Consider the following 16,434-nt stretch of genomic DNA (forward strand, 5'->3'; position numbering starts at 1 on the left):
ATAACCAAGAACTGTGACCATCGTGTCACATGCAGCCCTTTTATCCTGTCTTTTTCATTCTATGTGGGACAGCGTTAATTAGTTGCTCCCACAGGAATTCATTCCACAAACTCAAATCAGCCTTCCTTTGCTTGCTCTGTCATGCTGATATACTAACCTGCTGCCTGTGCCATCAGTCCATCATATTTTGAGTGCTGCCCACCTGAATGTTGAGCACCTGATGTGGCATTAAATGGAAGGAAAGCCATTAAAGTAGTTAAAATTCTAGCCTTGACCAAAGCTCTCCAGAAGGCAAAATGTTACATGATCACTACATTTTTGAGGAATAATTATTTCAAACTCAAGCAGACTGCATTTTTGTAGTTCCCTGAGATGTAATGAAGGAATGCAGGTCCTTGGAGTGTACCATCTTTGGCTCATGCATAAAGCACAAAGATGCAGTCAGCTATAAATAGCATGCAGGAATAATGCAACCATTACTATATTCTGCTATAACTACACTGCTATTCTGCATGAGGGACATGAAATCCAGGTCTATTCTTCATCAGCAGAATTAAATCCAAGCTTGTCCACACACACACATCCATAAAAAAAATATGATATCATGGAGGAATTAAACTAAAACTTTTAACAGGCTGTTCAGATTTGGTTCAGAAGGGGTTGGGACAAGTCAAACTCTAACATCCTCAGTCTCTCAGGCTGGAGTTTGACAGGACACAAATCTCATCATGGACTACTAAGCAAATAGGCAACTTAAAATATTTTTTTCTAGCCAGATCACCCTCTTCTTTTTTTTTTTTTTTTTAATTGTGTTCCCTTAAGCATCAGGCTTTATCACCACTATTAATATTCATGCTAGCTAGCTTGAAGTATTTATTTATTAATGCTCCCTAAACTCTTTGGCTTGATCATGTGTTTGAGTGATGACCAGGGAAACACAGAATCATGGAATGGTTTGGGTTGAAAGTGACCTTGAAGATCATCTAGTTCCAACCCCTCTGCCATGATGTCCTGGTTTTGGCTGGGATAGAGTTTTTTTTTAGTAATTGGTACAGTGCTCTGTTTTGGATACAGTATGAGAAAAATACTCTGATGTTTTGGTTGTTGCTAAGTAGTGCTTACCCTTAGTCAAGGACTTTTCAGTATCTCATGCTCTGCCACTGAGGAAGTGAACAAAAAGCTGGGAGGGAGCATGGCCAGGATAGCTGACTCACAGAATCATAGAACGGTTTGGGTTGGAAGAGGTTCTAGTTCCAACACCTCTGCCACAGGCAAGGGACACCTTGCACTAGGTCAGGTTGCTCAGAGCCCCATCAAATGTGGCCTTGAACAATTCCAGGGATGGGGCATCTACAACTTCTCTGGAGAACCTGTGTCAGTGCCTCACCACCCCCAGAGTAAAAAATTTCTTCCTAGTATCTGATATAAACCTACTCTCTTTCAGTTTAAAGCCATGCCCCCTTCTCCTATTGCTACAGGCAATAAAAAAATCGCTCTGCAGCTCTCTTGTAGCCCGTTTTAGGTACTGAATGGTTGCAGTAAGGTTTCCCCACAACCTTCTCCAGGCTGAACAACCCCAGCTCCCTCAGTCTGTCTTCATAGGAGAGGTGCTCCAACCCTCTGAGCATGTCCATGACCCTCCTCTGGACTCGCTCCAACATTTCCACATCCTTTTAATGCTGGGGACCCCAGAGCTGGATGCAGCACTGCAGGTGGGGTCTCACCAGAGTGGAGCAGAAGGGCAGAATCCCCACCCTTGCCCTGCTGGCCATGCTGCTTTTGAGTTCCCAGCCTGAATAAGCTTTTTAGCCAGGGGAAAAAAAATCGAATTTGAATTTGCTACGCACTTGCTTACTCTTCTCATAATCTTCCCACTACTGCTTTACAAACATTTCATAGGTTTCTTCATGTCTGCTAGAGCATTTCTGAGGAAGAGCAATGGGCTATGATAATACACTCTGATTTTATGGTTATATTTCGGAAATATACACAATTACTATGGCAGCACGCACGTACCGAGGGCACGTTTCAACAACTTCTCCTTCTGGCAGCGCAACCGGCTCTGGGGTGTCCCCTCTGACCTGTGTGGCTATGGGATGATCCCTCCGACCTGTGTGGCTATGGGATGATCCCTCCGACCTGTGTGGCTGCGGGATGATCCCTCAAACCTGTGTGGCTGTGGCGTGATCCCTCCGACCTGTGTGGCTGTGGCGTGATCCCTGTGGCAAGCGTGACGCGGGGTGTCCCCTGTTCTATTCCACACCTGTTTCCCCAGCTGTTACCTCACTAAGAGAAAAATGACCCGTCAGAAAAACGCTTAGAAACGTTTCCCGTTGCACTCCACAGCTGGAGCGGGGCGCTCCCGCCGGGCCGAACAGCTGATGTAGGCGCTAACACATGGCAGCGCCCGCCCCTCGCTGGGACCTGCTGGGTGAGGGGAAGGAGAGGTTCCTCGGCTGTACCACTGCGAGCCTTGCGGGTGAGGACGACATGAGGCGACTGCCGCTCGCCTCGGCACCATCCGGCTCCTCCGAGCCGATCGGGGCCGGATCCCAGCGCAGCATCCCAGCGCTACGTCCCGCTCGCTGCCCGGGCGCCCTCCCCGCCAGACTCTTCCCCCCCTTGGCGCCCCCCCGCGCGGCGAATGGTGCGAGCCGCAGGTGTGGCCGGCGGGACAAACCAACAGCGGGCGGGGGGGGATCGGCGCGGCGGGAGGGCGGGACGGGACGGGGCTGGCAGCGGGCGCATCACCGGGAGCGACGCGGGCGGAGCGGCCGCCGCGGGAGATTGAAGTGCCGGGGCCGCGGCGGGGCGAGGAGCGTGGGGCGGTGCCGCCGCTGCCAGCGTCGCCCGTGGGGGGGACAGCAGGAGGAGGGGGCCGGTAAGTGCCGTGGGCCGGCGGCAGCGGGAGCGCGGCCCCGGCGGCGGCGGTGCCGGGGGGGTGTCCGGGCGGGCAGGGCATCGCGGGGCTGCGGGCGCGGCTCCGGGAGGCCGCCCCCGCCCGGGTGCCTGTCCCCGGCCTGCCCCGCCGAGCCGCCCGTGCCCGACCTGCGGGTGGGAGGAGGCGCGTGGCGAACCGGGAAAGGGCGCGCGCGAGGCGGGGGAACACCGGGCTGCTCTCCTCAAGGTTGCTGGCCCAGGTGTTGGGACAGGCAGGCCGTGAGCTGGATCACAAAGCCAATCTTGGTTTAAAGATAAAGTTAGGTTTTTTTGGTTTTTTTTTGTTTTTTTGAAAAAAATGTTTTCAGCTTGAGTCAGCTTCCTGGGCTGATTCAGGGTATGGGCAGTGAGAGGAGAAACTAAACTCGTGGCTGGAGCTGCTGCACGTGGTACAAGTGCTGGTTGAAAGTGTTAATAAAGCTACTTGCTAATTAGAACATCTGTATTAACTCTAATCAGAACATCTGTAATACCTCGTGAGTTATAACTTGGTCATTCTTATCTTGATTGAGCATTTATTTTATTGCTGAGGTGTTTCAGGTGCCTTTGGGTGGGTCCATTTCTTCTTGAGCCTTAGCAAATATGCGTATGGAGTAGATTTCTTCATTGAGAACTAAACCTCTTTAGAAATGGATTGATTCTTGTATAGCAGCACTTGGAAAAAAACTCTGTGGGTCACCATCACTTGATCAGCTTCAGGGGTTGATTGCAGGAAGAGCAGGATTTTAGAAGACTGTTTTATGCAACTAGACGACTTTAATGCTCTAATTTTCTGTGTATTCACTTATGAGAGCCACATTTACATCCTGTCACATACTGAGTGGCCTGGTGTGTATAGGCATTCTTGAGTCTAACAGATGTGATGAAAGGCATTTGCCCTTCCCCTCACCAGCCTTTAGAATCACAATGACAAAAGGCTGAAATATATGAGAAGACAGATTTGTTAAATATTAGAGCATAGCTCTGCCTCTAAACATGACAAATAGGGTGAGAAAAAATAGGATATTCCTAAGAAACTCTGTAACTGGACACTAGTTTGAAAGGTCTCAAAAGCATCTTTCCAAATCACTTTTATCTAGGGAGGAAGCAGCTCTCACATGTAGGACTTTGCTAGCCTGAGTTCCTTGAATGAATGTGGTAGCTGAGTCAGTGGCAGCAACTGTTTATAGTTTAGTCTATAGATGACCTTTCCCATCTTCTGGGGAGGAGTTGGAACTTTCCCTCAGCCCCTCACTGGTATTTTTACCCCCTTCCTTGTCTCAAACATCCATCTCCTTGCTGTCTCACTAGCTGGCTGTGTCTTGGAGGTTCGGCTGCAGATAGAGCTTTGCTTTTACTTCTTTCACTTTCTGTTCTCCTTGTCTATGTAGATCCCAGGAACTGGCATTTGTTTCCTATTCCTTTCCAGCAAACCTGAGCTTCTCTTAGGAAAGATGGTTTGATGCTGCTTGTAAGGAGCTGGTAGAGCACTAGACTTGGCCTGGCTTGTAACTTGTGCTTATAAAATAAATTATTTGTTATTATTACTTAGAGGATCTCAACTCAAATCACCCCCCTCCCTGGTCTTACTACTATCAGCTGAAAGTAAAAATCATGGTTTCCGTTATTTCTGTCTTCATTTCTCTTTCCTGCATCTGATTTTGTTCATTTAGGCTAAGAAGTAACTGATAGCATCTTATTTGTTGTTAGTGCTACTTGAGAGCTTTGTAGCTCTTCCTCCCAGCTAGGTTGCACAACCACAGTAAAAAAATAAACGCCTTACAAGTTTGAAGAGCGTCCTTTCTTGTCACATTTTGTGCATCAAAAATCCTGTTTACAATGCCAAGCAAAATTTAATCATGCAATTACAATACAAATGTTTGGGCTTCTTACAACTAAGAGTGGCATACAAAAAAAGTAATACATTAAAAGTATTGAATTGCTGTGGCTTTTTAAAATCCCTTTATAAAGTAAGCCCCTTTTTACTATCTCTGTTTTATTTCCATCTTCTTTCCTGCAAGTGGATGGAGTTAAAAAGTAATCTCACAATCTCATCTGTCAGGGGGGGAAAGCCCAGACCAAACAAAGCCTAACTAAATGCACACATTCCACATACTGTGGATTAGGTTTCAGACAAAATCATAGAATGTGAAGGGGTTGGAATGGACCTTAAAGATCATCTAGTCCCAACCCCACTGCCCTGTGTGGGGACACCTCCCACTAGACCAGGTTGCTCAAGGCCTTATCCAACCTGGCCTTGAACACTGCCAGGGATGGGACATCCACAACCTCCCTGAGCAAGCTGTGCCAGTGCCTTGCCACCCTCACAGTGAAGAGTTTCTTCCAAATATCTAACCTAAATTTCCACTCTGAGCTTGAACCAGTTATTTCTTGTCCTGTCACTACAGTTCCTAGTCCCTCTTCTGCTTCCTTTTAGGCCTCCTTCAGATACTGGAAGTTTGTTGTACGATTTCCACACAGTCTTCTCTTCTCCAGGCTGAACAGCCCAAACTTTCTCAGCCTGTCTTTATAGGGGAGGTGCCCCAGTCCCCTTATCAACCTTGTGGCCTCCTCTGGGCTTGCTCCAACAGTTCCATATCCTCCTTGTGCTGGGAGCACCAGAGCTGGACACAGTATTCCAGGTGGGGTCTCAGCGAAGCGCAGTAGAGGGGGAGAGAATCCTCCCCCTCGCCCTGCTGCCTTGTGCTGCTTTGGATGCAGCCCACACTGCTTTGGATGCAGCCCAGGATACATCTGGCTTTGTGGGCTGCGAGCGCACACTACCGAGTTACGTAGAGTTTTTCACCAACCATTCCCCCCCGTGCTGGTTCTAAAACTTAGAAGCTATGGAATGATCCTAACCGGGAGCAAGGCTGACAGCACGGCCCCGGGCGCTGTGTCCTCCTCCCGGCTCTGTGTCCGCCTCCCGCCGCTTCCTCCTCCTCCGGGACTACGGCTCCCAGCAGCGCCCGGGCTGAAAGTGAAAATAAGCGCCAGGTTACGCTCCTGTTTGCGCCCTCCCCTCTTTCCCTCCCGGCGGGCTGCACGTGTCCTTCCTTTCCCTTTTGTTTTCCGCCCGCAGGCCGGCTACGCGCCCGGGACGCGCCCGTTCCACCCGGCACCGGGACCCGCCGGAGCTGCCCCCGGCCCTCCGCGGCAGCCGGGAAGCCGCGGCAGTGACGGAGCTGCGAGTCCGGGCTGCGCAGGGAAACTTTGCCGCTTCTCTCCGCGCTCCCCACATGCGAGTGGACAACGTGAAGCCGGCTGCTGCTCTTCCTGCCGCTCCTGTTCCTGCTCCTGCTGCTCCTGCGGCTGCCGGCGGGCCAGCGCTGCCCCCCGCTCCGGCTGCTGCACCTGCGCCCGGCCCCGGAGCTGCGCCGCGGCTTCTCCTCGCCATGTGGGACTAGGAGGGGTGCGGCGTTCTCCTCGGTGAACATGGATGCGGCGGGCAGGGCCGGCGGAGGGGAGCAGAGCCATCCCGGCAGCGGCGGGGACGCCCCCGGGGACACGTCCATGGACCGCTACCTGCGATCTCAGGGCTTGTACAGGAAGAAAGTGGCCAAGGATGGGTCCTGCCTTTTCAGGGCTGTGGCCGAGCAGGTAACTGGTTACATAAACAAAGCTCCTTCTCATGAAGGCATGGGAAGTAGATCTCATTAGTGGGTGGTAATTAGTGTTAAAACGCGGACAGGTATAGGCTAAGGTTATGCAGTCACGTGCCAGTGAAAAACATGACTTTATTACAATAATTTCCACCTTGCAAGGTGAGAGAAGTTCTGTGTGTACAGCTGCCTCCTGCCACCAAGAAATCCTTATCTGTTTTGACCTTCTACCGCCTCCTCAGAGCTTTTTGTAGGTGTAAGATCTCAACATTGGAATACAGCTGCTTGGTATGAGACTGGGAAACAGAATTTAGTGGAAAGAGCTGAAAAGCCATGTTCTTAGTTTTGTTAATTAGTTTACTATAAAATTAGAGAAAACGAGTAATTTATTTTGTTCTTCCTGTTGAATTCCCCTCCCCCATTTCAGTGTTAGTGTTAAAGGAAAAAAGCGACAGCGTCATCTTGTCTTAAGTACAAGCAAACAGCAGTGGGAGCTCTGGTGCTTCTGATTGTGGGAAACCAGATTCCTGTGCTAATTATACACAGATCACTTTTTTAAAAAAAATTCCTTTCTCTGCTGAGTTGATAAGTTCAGGCAAGTAAACACTATTGATTGGAAGTGGGTGGGTTTTTTTATCTCAAGGGAATATGTATGTGTAATATATATTGCTATTCTGACTTTTTAATTAATACATAGAAGGTTTCTCTCATACTCCAGTGTTGATAGAACTTTTTGTCAGCTATTACATTTTTAATATCCCAGTCTTATTATAGAATCATGTAGATTGGAAATGACCTCTAAGAAAGTAAAGTCTTTAATTCAGAGTTATTAAGTGTTTATGTGCAAATGTGGTATGATCTGTGTACTCTTCATTCAGAAATACTGAACTGAAATTGGAAGTGATTTATGTTGAGGGTTGTGTGTAAGGACTGCAAGAGACACTGTGACTTAAATTGTCTGGAACTTCCCTATGTTGTAGTGAGGTAACTTGGAACCTGTGATGAAAGTAAGTTTTCCAGTAGAGATTTGAACAGGAGGTAGATGCAGGTGTCATGTTGGGAACTGAATTTGTGGCTTCCAAGAGAGTGTTTGGGCAACAGGTCTCTCAAAATGATGGGAAGGTAAACATGCACTGTGAGACTTGGTTGGATTTCATTTGAATGAATGCATGTTGGTAGTTGACATCCTCATCCACTCCTGCTATAACTTACTTCAGTTAACTGAAGTCCTTTACGAAGCAGGCAGTTAAAGATTAACAATAAATGCTATTCATTTGCTTAGTAAGTCCTCTTGAAATTGAAGGTTTGAATTTAGCAAACCTGTGAATTCTGCAGTTACTTAATTTTTTATTAAGTAATTGAGGTTTGACTTTCTTGAGGAGGTTGCTAGTGAATGAGTATGCATATTAAATATTCTTAAAAATAAAACTAGAGTATTTCCAAGCCTGTATTTAGACAGCACTCATTAATTATTTGTGGCCTGTCATCAAAACTCCTGAGATCCAATGTCACCTTGTTCTCTTTCTCCCTTTGTAGGTGTTGCACTCTCAGTCTCGGCACATTGATGTTAGGATGGCTTGTGTAGACTATCTTCGGAAAAATAGGGAGAAATTTGAAGCAGTAAGTATTTTTGTTTTCTTTGTCAGCATTTAAAAAAAGTGACTTTATTCCTTCGACTTCAATGTATTCTGTGCCTCCCTATGTTTGTGGCAATATTCATCATAGCTAAATACCAGTTGATGCTCTTTAAATTAATTAGCTCATATGTGGTGGTAACTCATTTTCATGAGCCTGGAGAAACCTGTGTACTCCTTGGACTGGAGTGATGTGGGGTGTGAGAAGTTTTTAATGCTCATGAAGAAAGAAAAGCAAACTTACTTAAACTTTAATAGTCTATAGTGAAGCTACTAAAATCTGGGATTTAGTTTAGTATTATGCCTACTTTAATAAAAGTCATGAAATGTTCTTGTTCTGCTAATTAATTGTTTTTCCAATATATAAGGGATTTGACTGATGAGATTAGTGAAATTTGTTTCAGGGTCTGCAGTTTATTCTGCATTGGCACTGTAGGATTTTTTCCCTAAACATCTGTAACTAAGCTTGATATTGATCTATACTTGGTCAATGCCGTCAGTGTTAACATCATAAAATCCTTTTTTTCACTTCCTTTTAAAAGAGCATTAATCAATAATGGTGCTTCTGTTTGTATTTGTATGGGTTCTAGTGTATATACTGTTACCTGATTTCCACGATAGACAAAAGGGGAAGTGAGTATGTGTAAGGATTTGCTACTAGAAGATTGTTACTCAGCTCTTTTTCTGTTCTGAATTTATCCAGATCCAAAATAAAGACTGTTATAGATATGCACTGGTGTAGGGAAGAGAAGGAAAGCAGGAATAAGGGTGTGTCTCTGTGCTGTAATTTCTGACATAGTACCCTGGGCTCAAATATGAGTGATCACATGAGTGTGGAAGTTATCAGGAATTAAAGATACAAAATACAGCAGATCTCTCTGGGGCAATGCTGCTCTGACTTGACTCCTTCCAATTGCTTCCAGTCCATCCAGGACTTTACCAACTCCTGGATGTCTCTCTTACTTGATTTTTTCACTGCTGACTTTTTAATCCCTTTCTTTCCAGAATTGCACTCATTCCAATATCTGCTTCTCTGCTTCTGTTCTCTTGTTCCATTGCGTAGTGTTTTGAAATTCCATGCCCTTTTTGACTCTTAAGTGTATGTTGTTTCCCGTATTGTGATTTCCCATCCCTACTTTGTTAGCCCGAGCTCGTTTTAGTATGATTTTAGTATTGTTTTGGTGTCTCTCCTCCAAACTCCTGGTCCCAGTGTTCTTTTTTTCCTTCAGACATTATCCCAAGGTATGACTTCTTGTCTGTTCATCTTTGCTGTCTTTCTGAAAAGTCTCCTTTTTAAAAGTTTCTTGTGAGAGGAGGTGTTTGATGTTTTGTCATTTCCCACTGTTCTTCCTCCCTCGGGTACCTCGCTTCAGCTCTGCTGTTCTCCTTTGCTGCCTCTGTCTCTCACTATGCTTTGTGTTTTCTGTCAGGAATACAGCATTGTTATCTCTCTTTGAAAAACCCAAGCACACAACCAGCATAAACAACAAATGCCTCTTTCCCATATCTCCTGGTTCAGCTGTTCACTTGCTGCCTCCTCAGTAGTTATGCTTTATTGACATGTACTGGTGGTGCTTACTGAACTTCCTCTTCTCTGTCTATTGTAATCACTTCAGCTTGAATTTGTGTCTTTCTTTCCACTGATACTGTTATAACCAAAATTTCAGGAGTGTAACCACCATCTTCATTCCCATCCTCAGCCTTTCTTGAAGTGTTATCTTGAATTGCTGCTGTGTTACATTCATTCTCTAACTCTTCAGCTTCCTCTGAGAACTTCCTGGTGCCCTTCCTTTCTTCCTCTGTGCAATATCTTCAGGTCATTCCATTTTGACACAAAAAGCAACTGCTGTCTGTGATCATGTCTTACTGATGCACATTTTTTAACTTCACACCTGATTGCTTCTATCTAAATTAGAAATTTGGGCCAGGCTTGTTGGTTCTTCTCACTTCAAAATGGCTAAAGCAGAACTTTTAATCTCACTACTCCACTCAGTTCTCCTTATTATCTTGTTTCTTAATCTCTGTTGATAAAGAGGCCATCCAGCTTGCAGCTTAAGTTCATAAAGGGATTTCCGTCTTGGTTTGGACATCTGTGGATCTTTATTTCAAATAAATCAAGCAGATTGTGACTAAAGAGTAATTTTTAAATTTAGCCTCTCTGTGGCCAGTGTGGCTGAAATACTTTGAAGTTAAGATATCTCAATTACTGCAGCATCTTTCTCTGCTCTTGGCAAATGTGAGTTTGGCCTCTTCATTTGTGTTAGTGAGTCCAGCTGAAGGATCACTTTCTTGGGCTGGCACTTGAAGTGTAGCCTGATTGTTTGCATCCTTTGCTGAAAGTAAAAGCAGTTTGAAGTGATACAGAACAGAGGAAAAAGTGCTTTATGAGTTGGCTGTACTAGATCCTTACCACTGCTTCCCTACTGCAGAAGTGTGATGCCTGTTCCTGACTGTCCATTGCTGTTTATTTAACAAGATATTTGAATTCAAGTCCACATGTCCTCTCTTCAGTGATGCTCTGCATGCCTGTGATGAATTGCCTATAAACGTCTACATTACATCATCTTTGCTTTCTTCCAGATTCCCCATTTGGCTGCTGAATTTCTTTTTGGGGCTTTTTCTTTGGTTTATTTTGGCTTGTCTGATGACTTTGAAAGCTGTTGATGTGGTTGTTTTCTGCAAGGCAAACCAATGTGTTTGACTGTTCATTCCTTCATCTCGACATCACTTTATACTTAGGTTGTAAGCTTTTTGAGGGCAGGGGAGCCTTCAATTTCCAGTGGTACATTCCCATTGGTACAGTGGGTCACAGACTGGGGATTCCATATGCTGCACTATTAAAAATGACTAATTACTGCTGTTTTGTTTTTTTTTTTAATCCAGTTCATAGAGGGGCCATTTGAAGATTATTTAAAAAGTTTGGAAAATCCACAGGTATGTTAAACTTGATTTATAATAGAAAACAGTACTTCCCTTGAAGTTGGTGGCTAATTGGATTTTTTTTTCCTCAAAAGTAATTTTGATTGAGTTTAGAAGGTCTTTGAATTATGTGAATATATAGTTTTATGTATGTACTGTCTACTGTAAAATGATTTGAGGAATTGTATTTTTATGTCTTGCTGAACTCCAGATTCAGTGTTCATATATTTATTTTCAACAATGATTTCTTGCATCTCTTGATCATCTAATGAGGAGGTATAATTGTGTGTTTGTTTGAATTAAGTTTTCTTCTGTTTTCAATACAGGAATGGGTTGGACAAGTAGAAATAAGTGCCCTTTCTCTTATGTACAAGTAAGAAAATCTTTCAATATGTTTTACTGAGATAATTTCTGTTGTTTTTTCAGTAAATCAGTTGGAATAGAAAAGATGGAATTATGTTATGCCATACCATAGTACTCTGTCAAATTATAAATATGCTTTGAAAATTGCAGCTGTCAAGGGATTAAATAAAAATAGAAAAAATGAGTTTAGAAAATGACATTTAATCCGGGATGTGAGTAGAGGTTTGCAGTAATGCCATGTATCTCACCTGCCCAGCCAGTTATGGGTAAACTCATACAGTTTGTATTTTGTTAATTTTAATATCCTAGTTTTTCTGTTAAAATTGCTTTTCTTCCTGTTTCTCACTAAGGCTTTAGTACTAACCCTCTTGCTAAGGGTTGTGGGCTGTACTCATTTCCTATATACTAAATCTTTCTTCACAAAGTAGTGAGAAACAATGTGCTGAATATTTATAACTGCTTTCTAGTTATTGCACAAGAGAGTGAGTAATCCGCAGCATCTTCACTGTCTGCTGTTTGTAAAGCCATTAAAAATTCAGTACTTCAAAATGTTTACTGTAAATTAATGGCTTTCTCTATTAGTGAGACAGCTGATAAGAGGAAAGAATCAAACTAGTTGAATATTACCTTTAGGCACTTCGAGTGCTACGTGTGGGAAATTGCATGGAATTCTCTCTTTGCATTTTGTGAGGTCAGTGGGACCAGCTCGGAGTTGCGTGGCTGCAGGGATGGGGGAGGACTGAGCTGAAAGTCAGAGCAAGGTTTGGCTCAAGAGGCTTGGTGAGAAGGTCTCATGGTTACACTGAGCCAGGTTGTAGAGCGATATAACTCAATTAAAGTCAGCAGAATTGGATGCTTAGTCACATCACAAACTGTATGGTCATGATCTGTTGTATTTCTGGCCATGAGAAATGTATTCTCATAAATAGTAGTAGTTTATTTTGCAGTCATGCCACATTGGTATCCAGGGCTGATAAATGAATAGAGACAAATCCTGGTTGATAACAGTGAGTTTTTTAATTTCCACTGAAAGCATCAGGAGGGTTTTGTGGCACAGATGCAACTCTTTTGTAGTATTTCACTACAGAGGTGAACACACAAGAGTAGTTACTGCCATGCTTATTTTGGGAAGACAGGCTTGAAAAATTGAATTGGCAATTTAGAGTCTCAGGGAAGGTAGGAATGGTGGTGGAGGTAAAGGGAAACAGTTGCTTTCTTTCCTGCATGCTGGCAGACTTAATGGAAGCAGAAGTACAAATCTCCTTTTCTGTTCCAAGTGAATAAGTAAGCAAGTTTCAGACTTTCCAGGCATAGGATAGAAATTCAGTGTGAATAGGTGTGATTTCACTTTCACTCTTCAGACCTCTCACGAGTATAATTTGGTTATCTAGTAAATTTTTCTTTGCTCCCTGAAGTACGTGGGTCTTCTTTTCCTCTCAGAATTGATTTTTCTGACTAGCTGTAAAAAGTTTCTTTTTTTTTTTTAAATCCAGAAACTGTGAATATACTCAATTATTTTGCAAGACTGATAACACTTTTGCCTGTGTGAGAAAGAAGTTGGAGGAAGTGACAGGTTGTTAAGCAAAGAACTGAAAGAGAACATTATGGATGAAAGGGAGAGAGAAAATATTTAAGTTTCAAACCATGGTAGAGATTGATGATAGCAGAGAAACCCCTAGGTGTTTTCTGTGGTTATGTATGTTCCTTGAATTTGACTTCAATACTCAAATTTTTATTGATACTACTTTTAAAATAAATTCTTAACTACCTTTTTTTTTTTTTCCAGGAAAGATTTCATAATATACCAGGAGCCAAATGCTTCTCCTTCACGTGTAACTGAAAATGGCTTTTCTGATAAGGTAAAAAAAATAAAGTTATGGCTGTTGTGACAGGCTGAAGTAAAACTACTTTATAAACAGCAAGTAGTTGCATGTGAGTTTTATTATTCAACACAATGAAATGTTCTGAGATTTCAATTTTAGCTGTTTTGTACGTATTTAAGGCAGCTATGCTGTTAATACATGTAACACTTCTTTTTAAATAGATGGGATGTATTTAGGGTGTGGCATGTCTTCCTACTAATATAAAATTCTGTAAAAATAAATTTTCAGGCACTAACCTGTCTCAAATTCTTTTTGACTTTTGTTCAAATTCTGTTTGGTTTAAAGGACATCCCCAAACATTTTGACTGTTTATTGATACATTGAGATGCTGAGACACAACAAAGCACATGGGTGCCTTAAATTGAATTTAAGAGGTAGTGCTTATGAAAAATCAAGTGAGATGCAAAGCCTAAAATATCTGTGTGGTTTTTTTAATAGGTATTGCTGTGCTTCTCAAATGGAAACCACTATGATATTGTGTATCCTATAGAGTATGCAGAAAAGGCTGCTCTGTGCCAGTGTAAGTATTAAGCCATTAGTTAAAAGCATATTTTTACCAAAAATCTTAAAGCTGTCAGTGTTAGGTTTCAGGAAAAGGCTCTGTGTGAAAGTTTGTCACAGTTGTTTTTAGTAGGTTGGTTTTCGGCTTGAGTTGTCAGTGACTGTGTGGTTACCATCTGTAATGCTGGAACAAAAACTGATTCAGCTGGTAATTGATTTTGCTCTTCTACTTTCTCCTCCTCTTCCCCAGCTCTGCTGTATGAGTTGCTCTATGAGAAAGTGTTTGATATGGATGTAAAGAAAATCATGGCAGAACTTAGCGCTGTTGGTGTGACAGAGGAAAGTAATGGGAGCAGTGAAGTGTCTGCTTCAGATTCAGAAGATGACAACTACAGGTAAATGAGATTGAAAAGGTAACACAAGATGCCTGTAAACACAAGTTAAATGAGTTTTCTGAATTTCTGACAGGTAGTAGAATCCAAAGTTAGGGTTGAAAACACTTACAAATGACTAAGAGAAGAAGCACAAAGAGGTAGGGTTAGAAGTGTGAAAGAATGCAATGTGTAATCTTCACTTACCTAAGGACAGGCTTCTGGCTCCTCTTGTTTTTTATGCGGTCTAGCCTTGAGTCTCTTTACATAATGGATTATTGCCATTGCAACATGTACCTCTTCCTGTTCAGAATAACAGAATTCCCTGGGAGGCCTGTCAGTGTGCCAGTCTGCCATGGTAAACTGTGAGAATGACTTGGCTTACTCTGCAGCTGAGTAGAGTTACAGGAATGTAATCCAACTTGTGTGGCTTCCACATTTGGGGGCTGGAATGCCTGCTTGAGGTGAAGCTAATGGAGACATAGAGATGTAGCTTGCACCATTTTGATCTTGATCTTTATGAGGTGGGTTTATATTCTTTTTGCTGGATGCTCTAACAAGCTTTGAGATTTTGACCTGACTCCTTTTGCACAGTCAGTCTTTCACAGTGCCATTTTTGCACTTATGTATTGGTGGGTTTTCTTCTGCTTAGTAGGATTCTTAACTCTGGCTTGTATGAGATTCCATTGAAACTCTGGAGGTGATGCTGCATTAGTGGATCATGTCCCCTCTTCCCAATGATTGTTACAGTCCTTCCTTAGGTCTCTGCTGTGTGGCGTGTGGCAGAAGAAATTCTTTGAGCTGTTGGGAGCTGGTTTCTCCCACAGGTTGAAAACAAGAGAAAGGAAGATGATGGAAAACATCACAGAAAAAAAACCAGAAGTTCTGGGAAAGGGATTAGCTTATTTTTGTGTTTGGGAAAAAAAAAGTACTAGGGAATTTTGCCAATTAAAATACAAAGTATTTCTGCTTCAGGAAACAATTACTGTAGCTAAATGTCAGTGAGTGGAAATCTTTATTCCTTTCTGTTCTTGGAGCTTTTCTGGGATTCAAAAGCAGTAGCCTTACCCTGTATCTTTGGGATTCCTAAGAAAATATCCTGCTAACCTCCTCAGCACCTTTGGAAATAAGGTCATATTCTCACTGGAGACTGTGGAACTCAATATTTTTGATTTAAACCATATGTCCTATAACGCAAGGGCTGGTGTGTGTATGTGACTCTTGACCCAGTTAACACAAATTACAAACCCTTTACTGTGTTTATGAGGTCCTAAATCCTTTGCTTGTCTTAAAAGTTGACTTCAGCTTGTTTCATCAGCTAGTTTTCCAGAAGATTCTTTTCATTTTATAAATACAAACTTTTCAGTTATGTTGTTATTAAGTGTAATAGTTTTGGGAGAATTTCATGCTGAGAGTTGCCTACAACTGCTGTAGGGAAAAGTACTTGGGACTTTCTCGGTGGAAACTATTTTTCCAGTGATGTCAGGTATAGAAAATAAGAGTAAATTAGAGTGCCTGATGGAAGTTAACTAACAGAGTAGGTTTTGAGGTTTTTTTATGTCTGCTTTTGCATTGTGGTTGCAAAAATTCTGAGAGGATTTTTGTTTCCCTTGCCTTCCACCCCTTGCTTTTTTTTTTCAAAGTGACAACAAAGTCAGTGCACATAAAATAGACTTCCTAAAACTTGTACTTAAACCCAAGATCTTATTTCTATATCATAGAAAGTTAAAAACGTAGTTTTTATTTTAGACAGCTTTTTCACTTCAAGAGGTGAAGATGTTCTGTGGGATGCTTATTGTCAGGAAAACATGTAGAGAATGGTAGTTTCAGTATTTTTGTCCCCTTCTAGATGTGTCTTACCTGATTTTCACACCTTAGTAATACTGCAGTTCATTATAAAAACATAACTTGTCTCTGTCCTATTACAGAAGTAAAGCTACAACAGTTAGTGATATGAATGGAATGAAGTCTCTTTCTGGCAACAAGGTATTTTTCTGTTGAGATTTATTTTCTTTCTAATAACTTGTATTCTCCTGTATTTTTTAGTATTTAATGTTCTGAGAGACTCTTGAGTTAATAGCTTTCCTAACATGTAATATCCTAAAAACTACCCTCTTTTTTGAAAAGTAATTTATATTTTTGATGTGCTCAGAGGTGGACAGTGTCCTTTCTAGTGCTGCTTAGTTCTTAATTACGTTCTGGTATGGTTAAAAGAACACCATTTAATTATTTTTTTTCAAAG

General features: G+C 42.6%; 1 protein-coding gene across 5 annotated transcripts in view; it reads left to right on the forward strand.

Moving 5' to 3' along the window:
• Positions 1 to 2,750: 2,750 nt before the first annotated feature.
• The window catches only part of OTUD4 (OTU deubiquitinase 4), a 29,139-nt gene continuing 15,455 nt past the window's right edge, over positions 2,751 to 16,434 (forward strand). For all 5 annotated transcript variants that reach the window (XM_082281543.1, XM_082281544.1, XM_082281546.1 and 2 more), the window contains exons 1-9: positions 2,751 to 2,881; positions 6,002 to 6,519; positions 8,058 to 8,141; positions 11,039 to 11,089; positions 11,401 to 11,447; positions 13,224 to 13,296; positions 13,759 to 13,840; positions 14,072 to 14,216; positions 16,121 to 16,178. In XM_082281543.1, the coding sequence (XP_082137669.1) occupies positions 6,355 to 6,519; positions 8,058 to 8,141; positions 11,039 to 11,089; positions 11,401 to 11,447; positions 13,224 to 13,296; positions 13,759 to 13,840; positions 14,072 to 14,216; positions 16,121 to 16,178 (705 nt within the window). In that variant the 5' untranslated portion in view covers positions 2,751 to 2,881; positions 6,002 to 6,354. The remainder of the gene's footprint in view (positions 2,882 to 6,001; positions 6,520 to 8,057; positions 8,142 to 11,038; positions 11,090 to 11,400; positions 11,448 to 13,223; positions 13,297 to 13,758; positions 13,841 to 14,071; positions 14,217 to 16,120; positions 16,179 to 16,434) is intronic.

This window comes from Coloeus monedula, assembly GCF_965178545.1.
Source record: "Coloeus monedula genome assembly, chromosome: 5".
Lineage (NCBI taxonomy): Eukaryota > Metazoa > Chordata > Aves > Passeriformes > Corvidae > Coloeus > Coloeus monedula.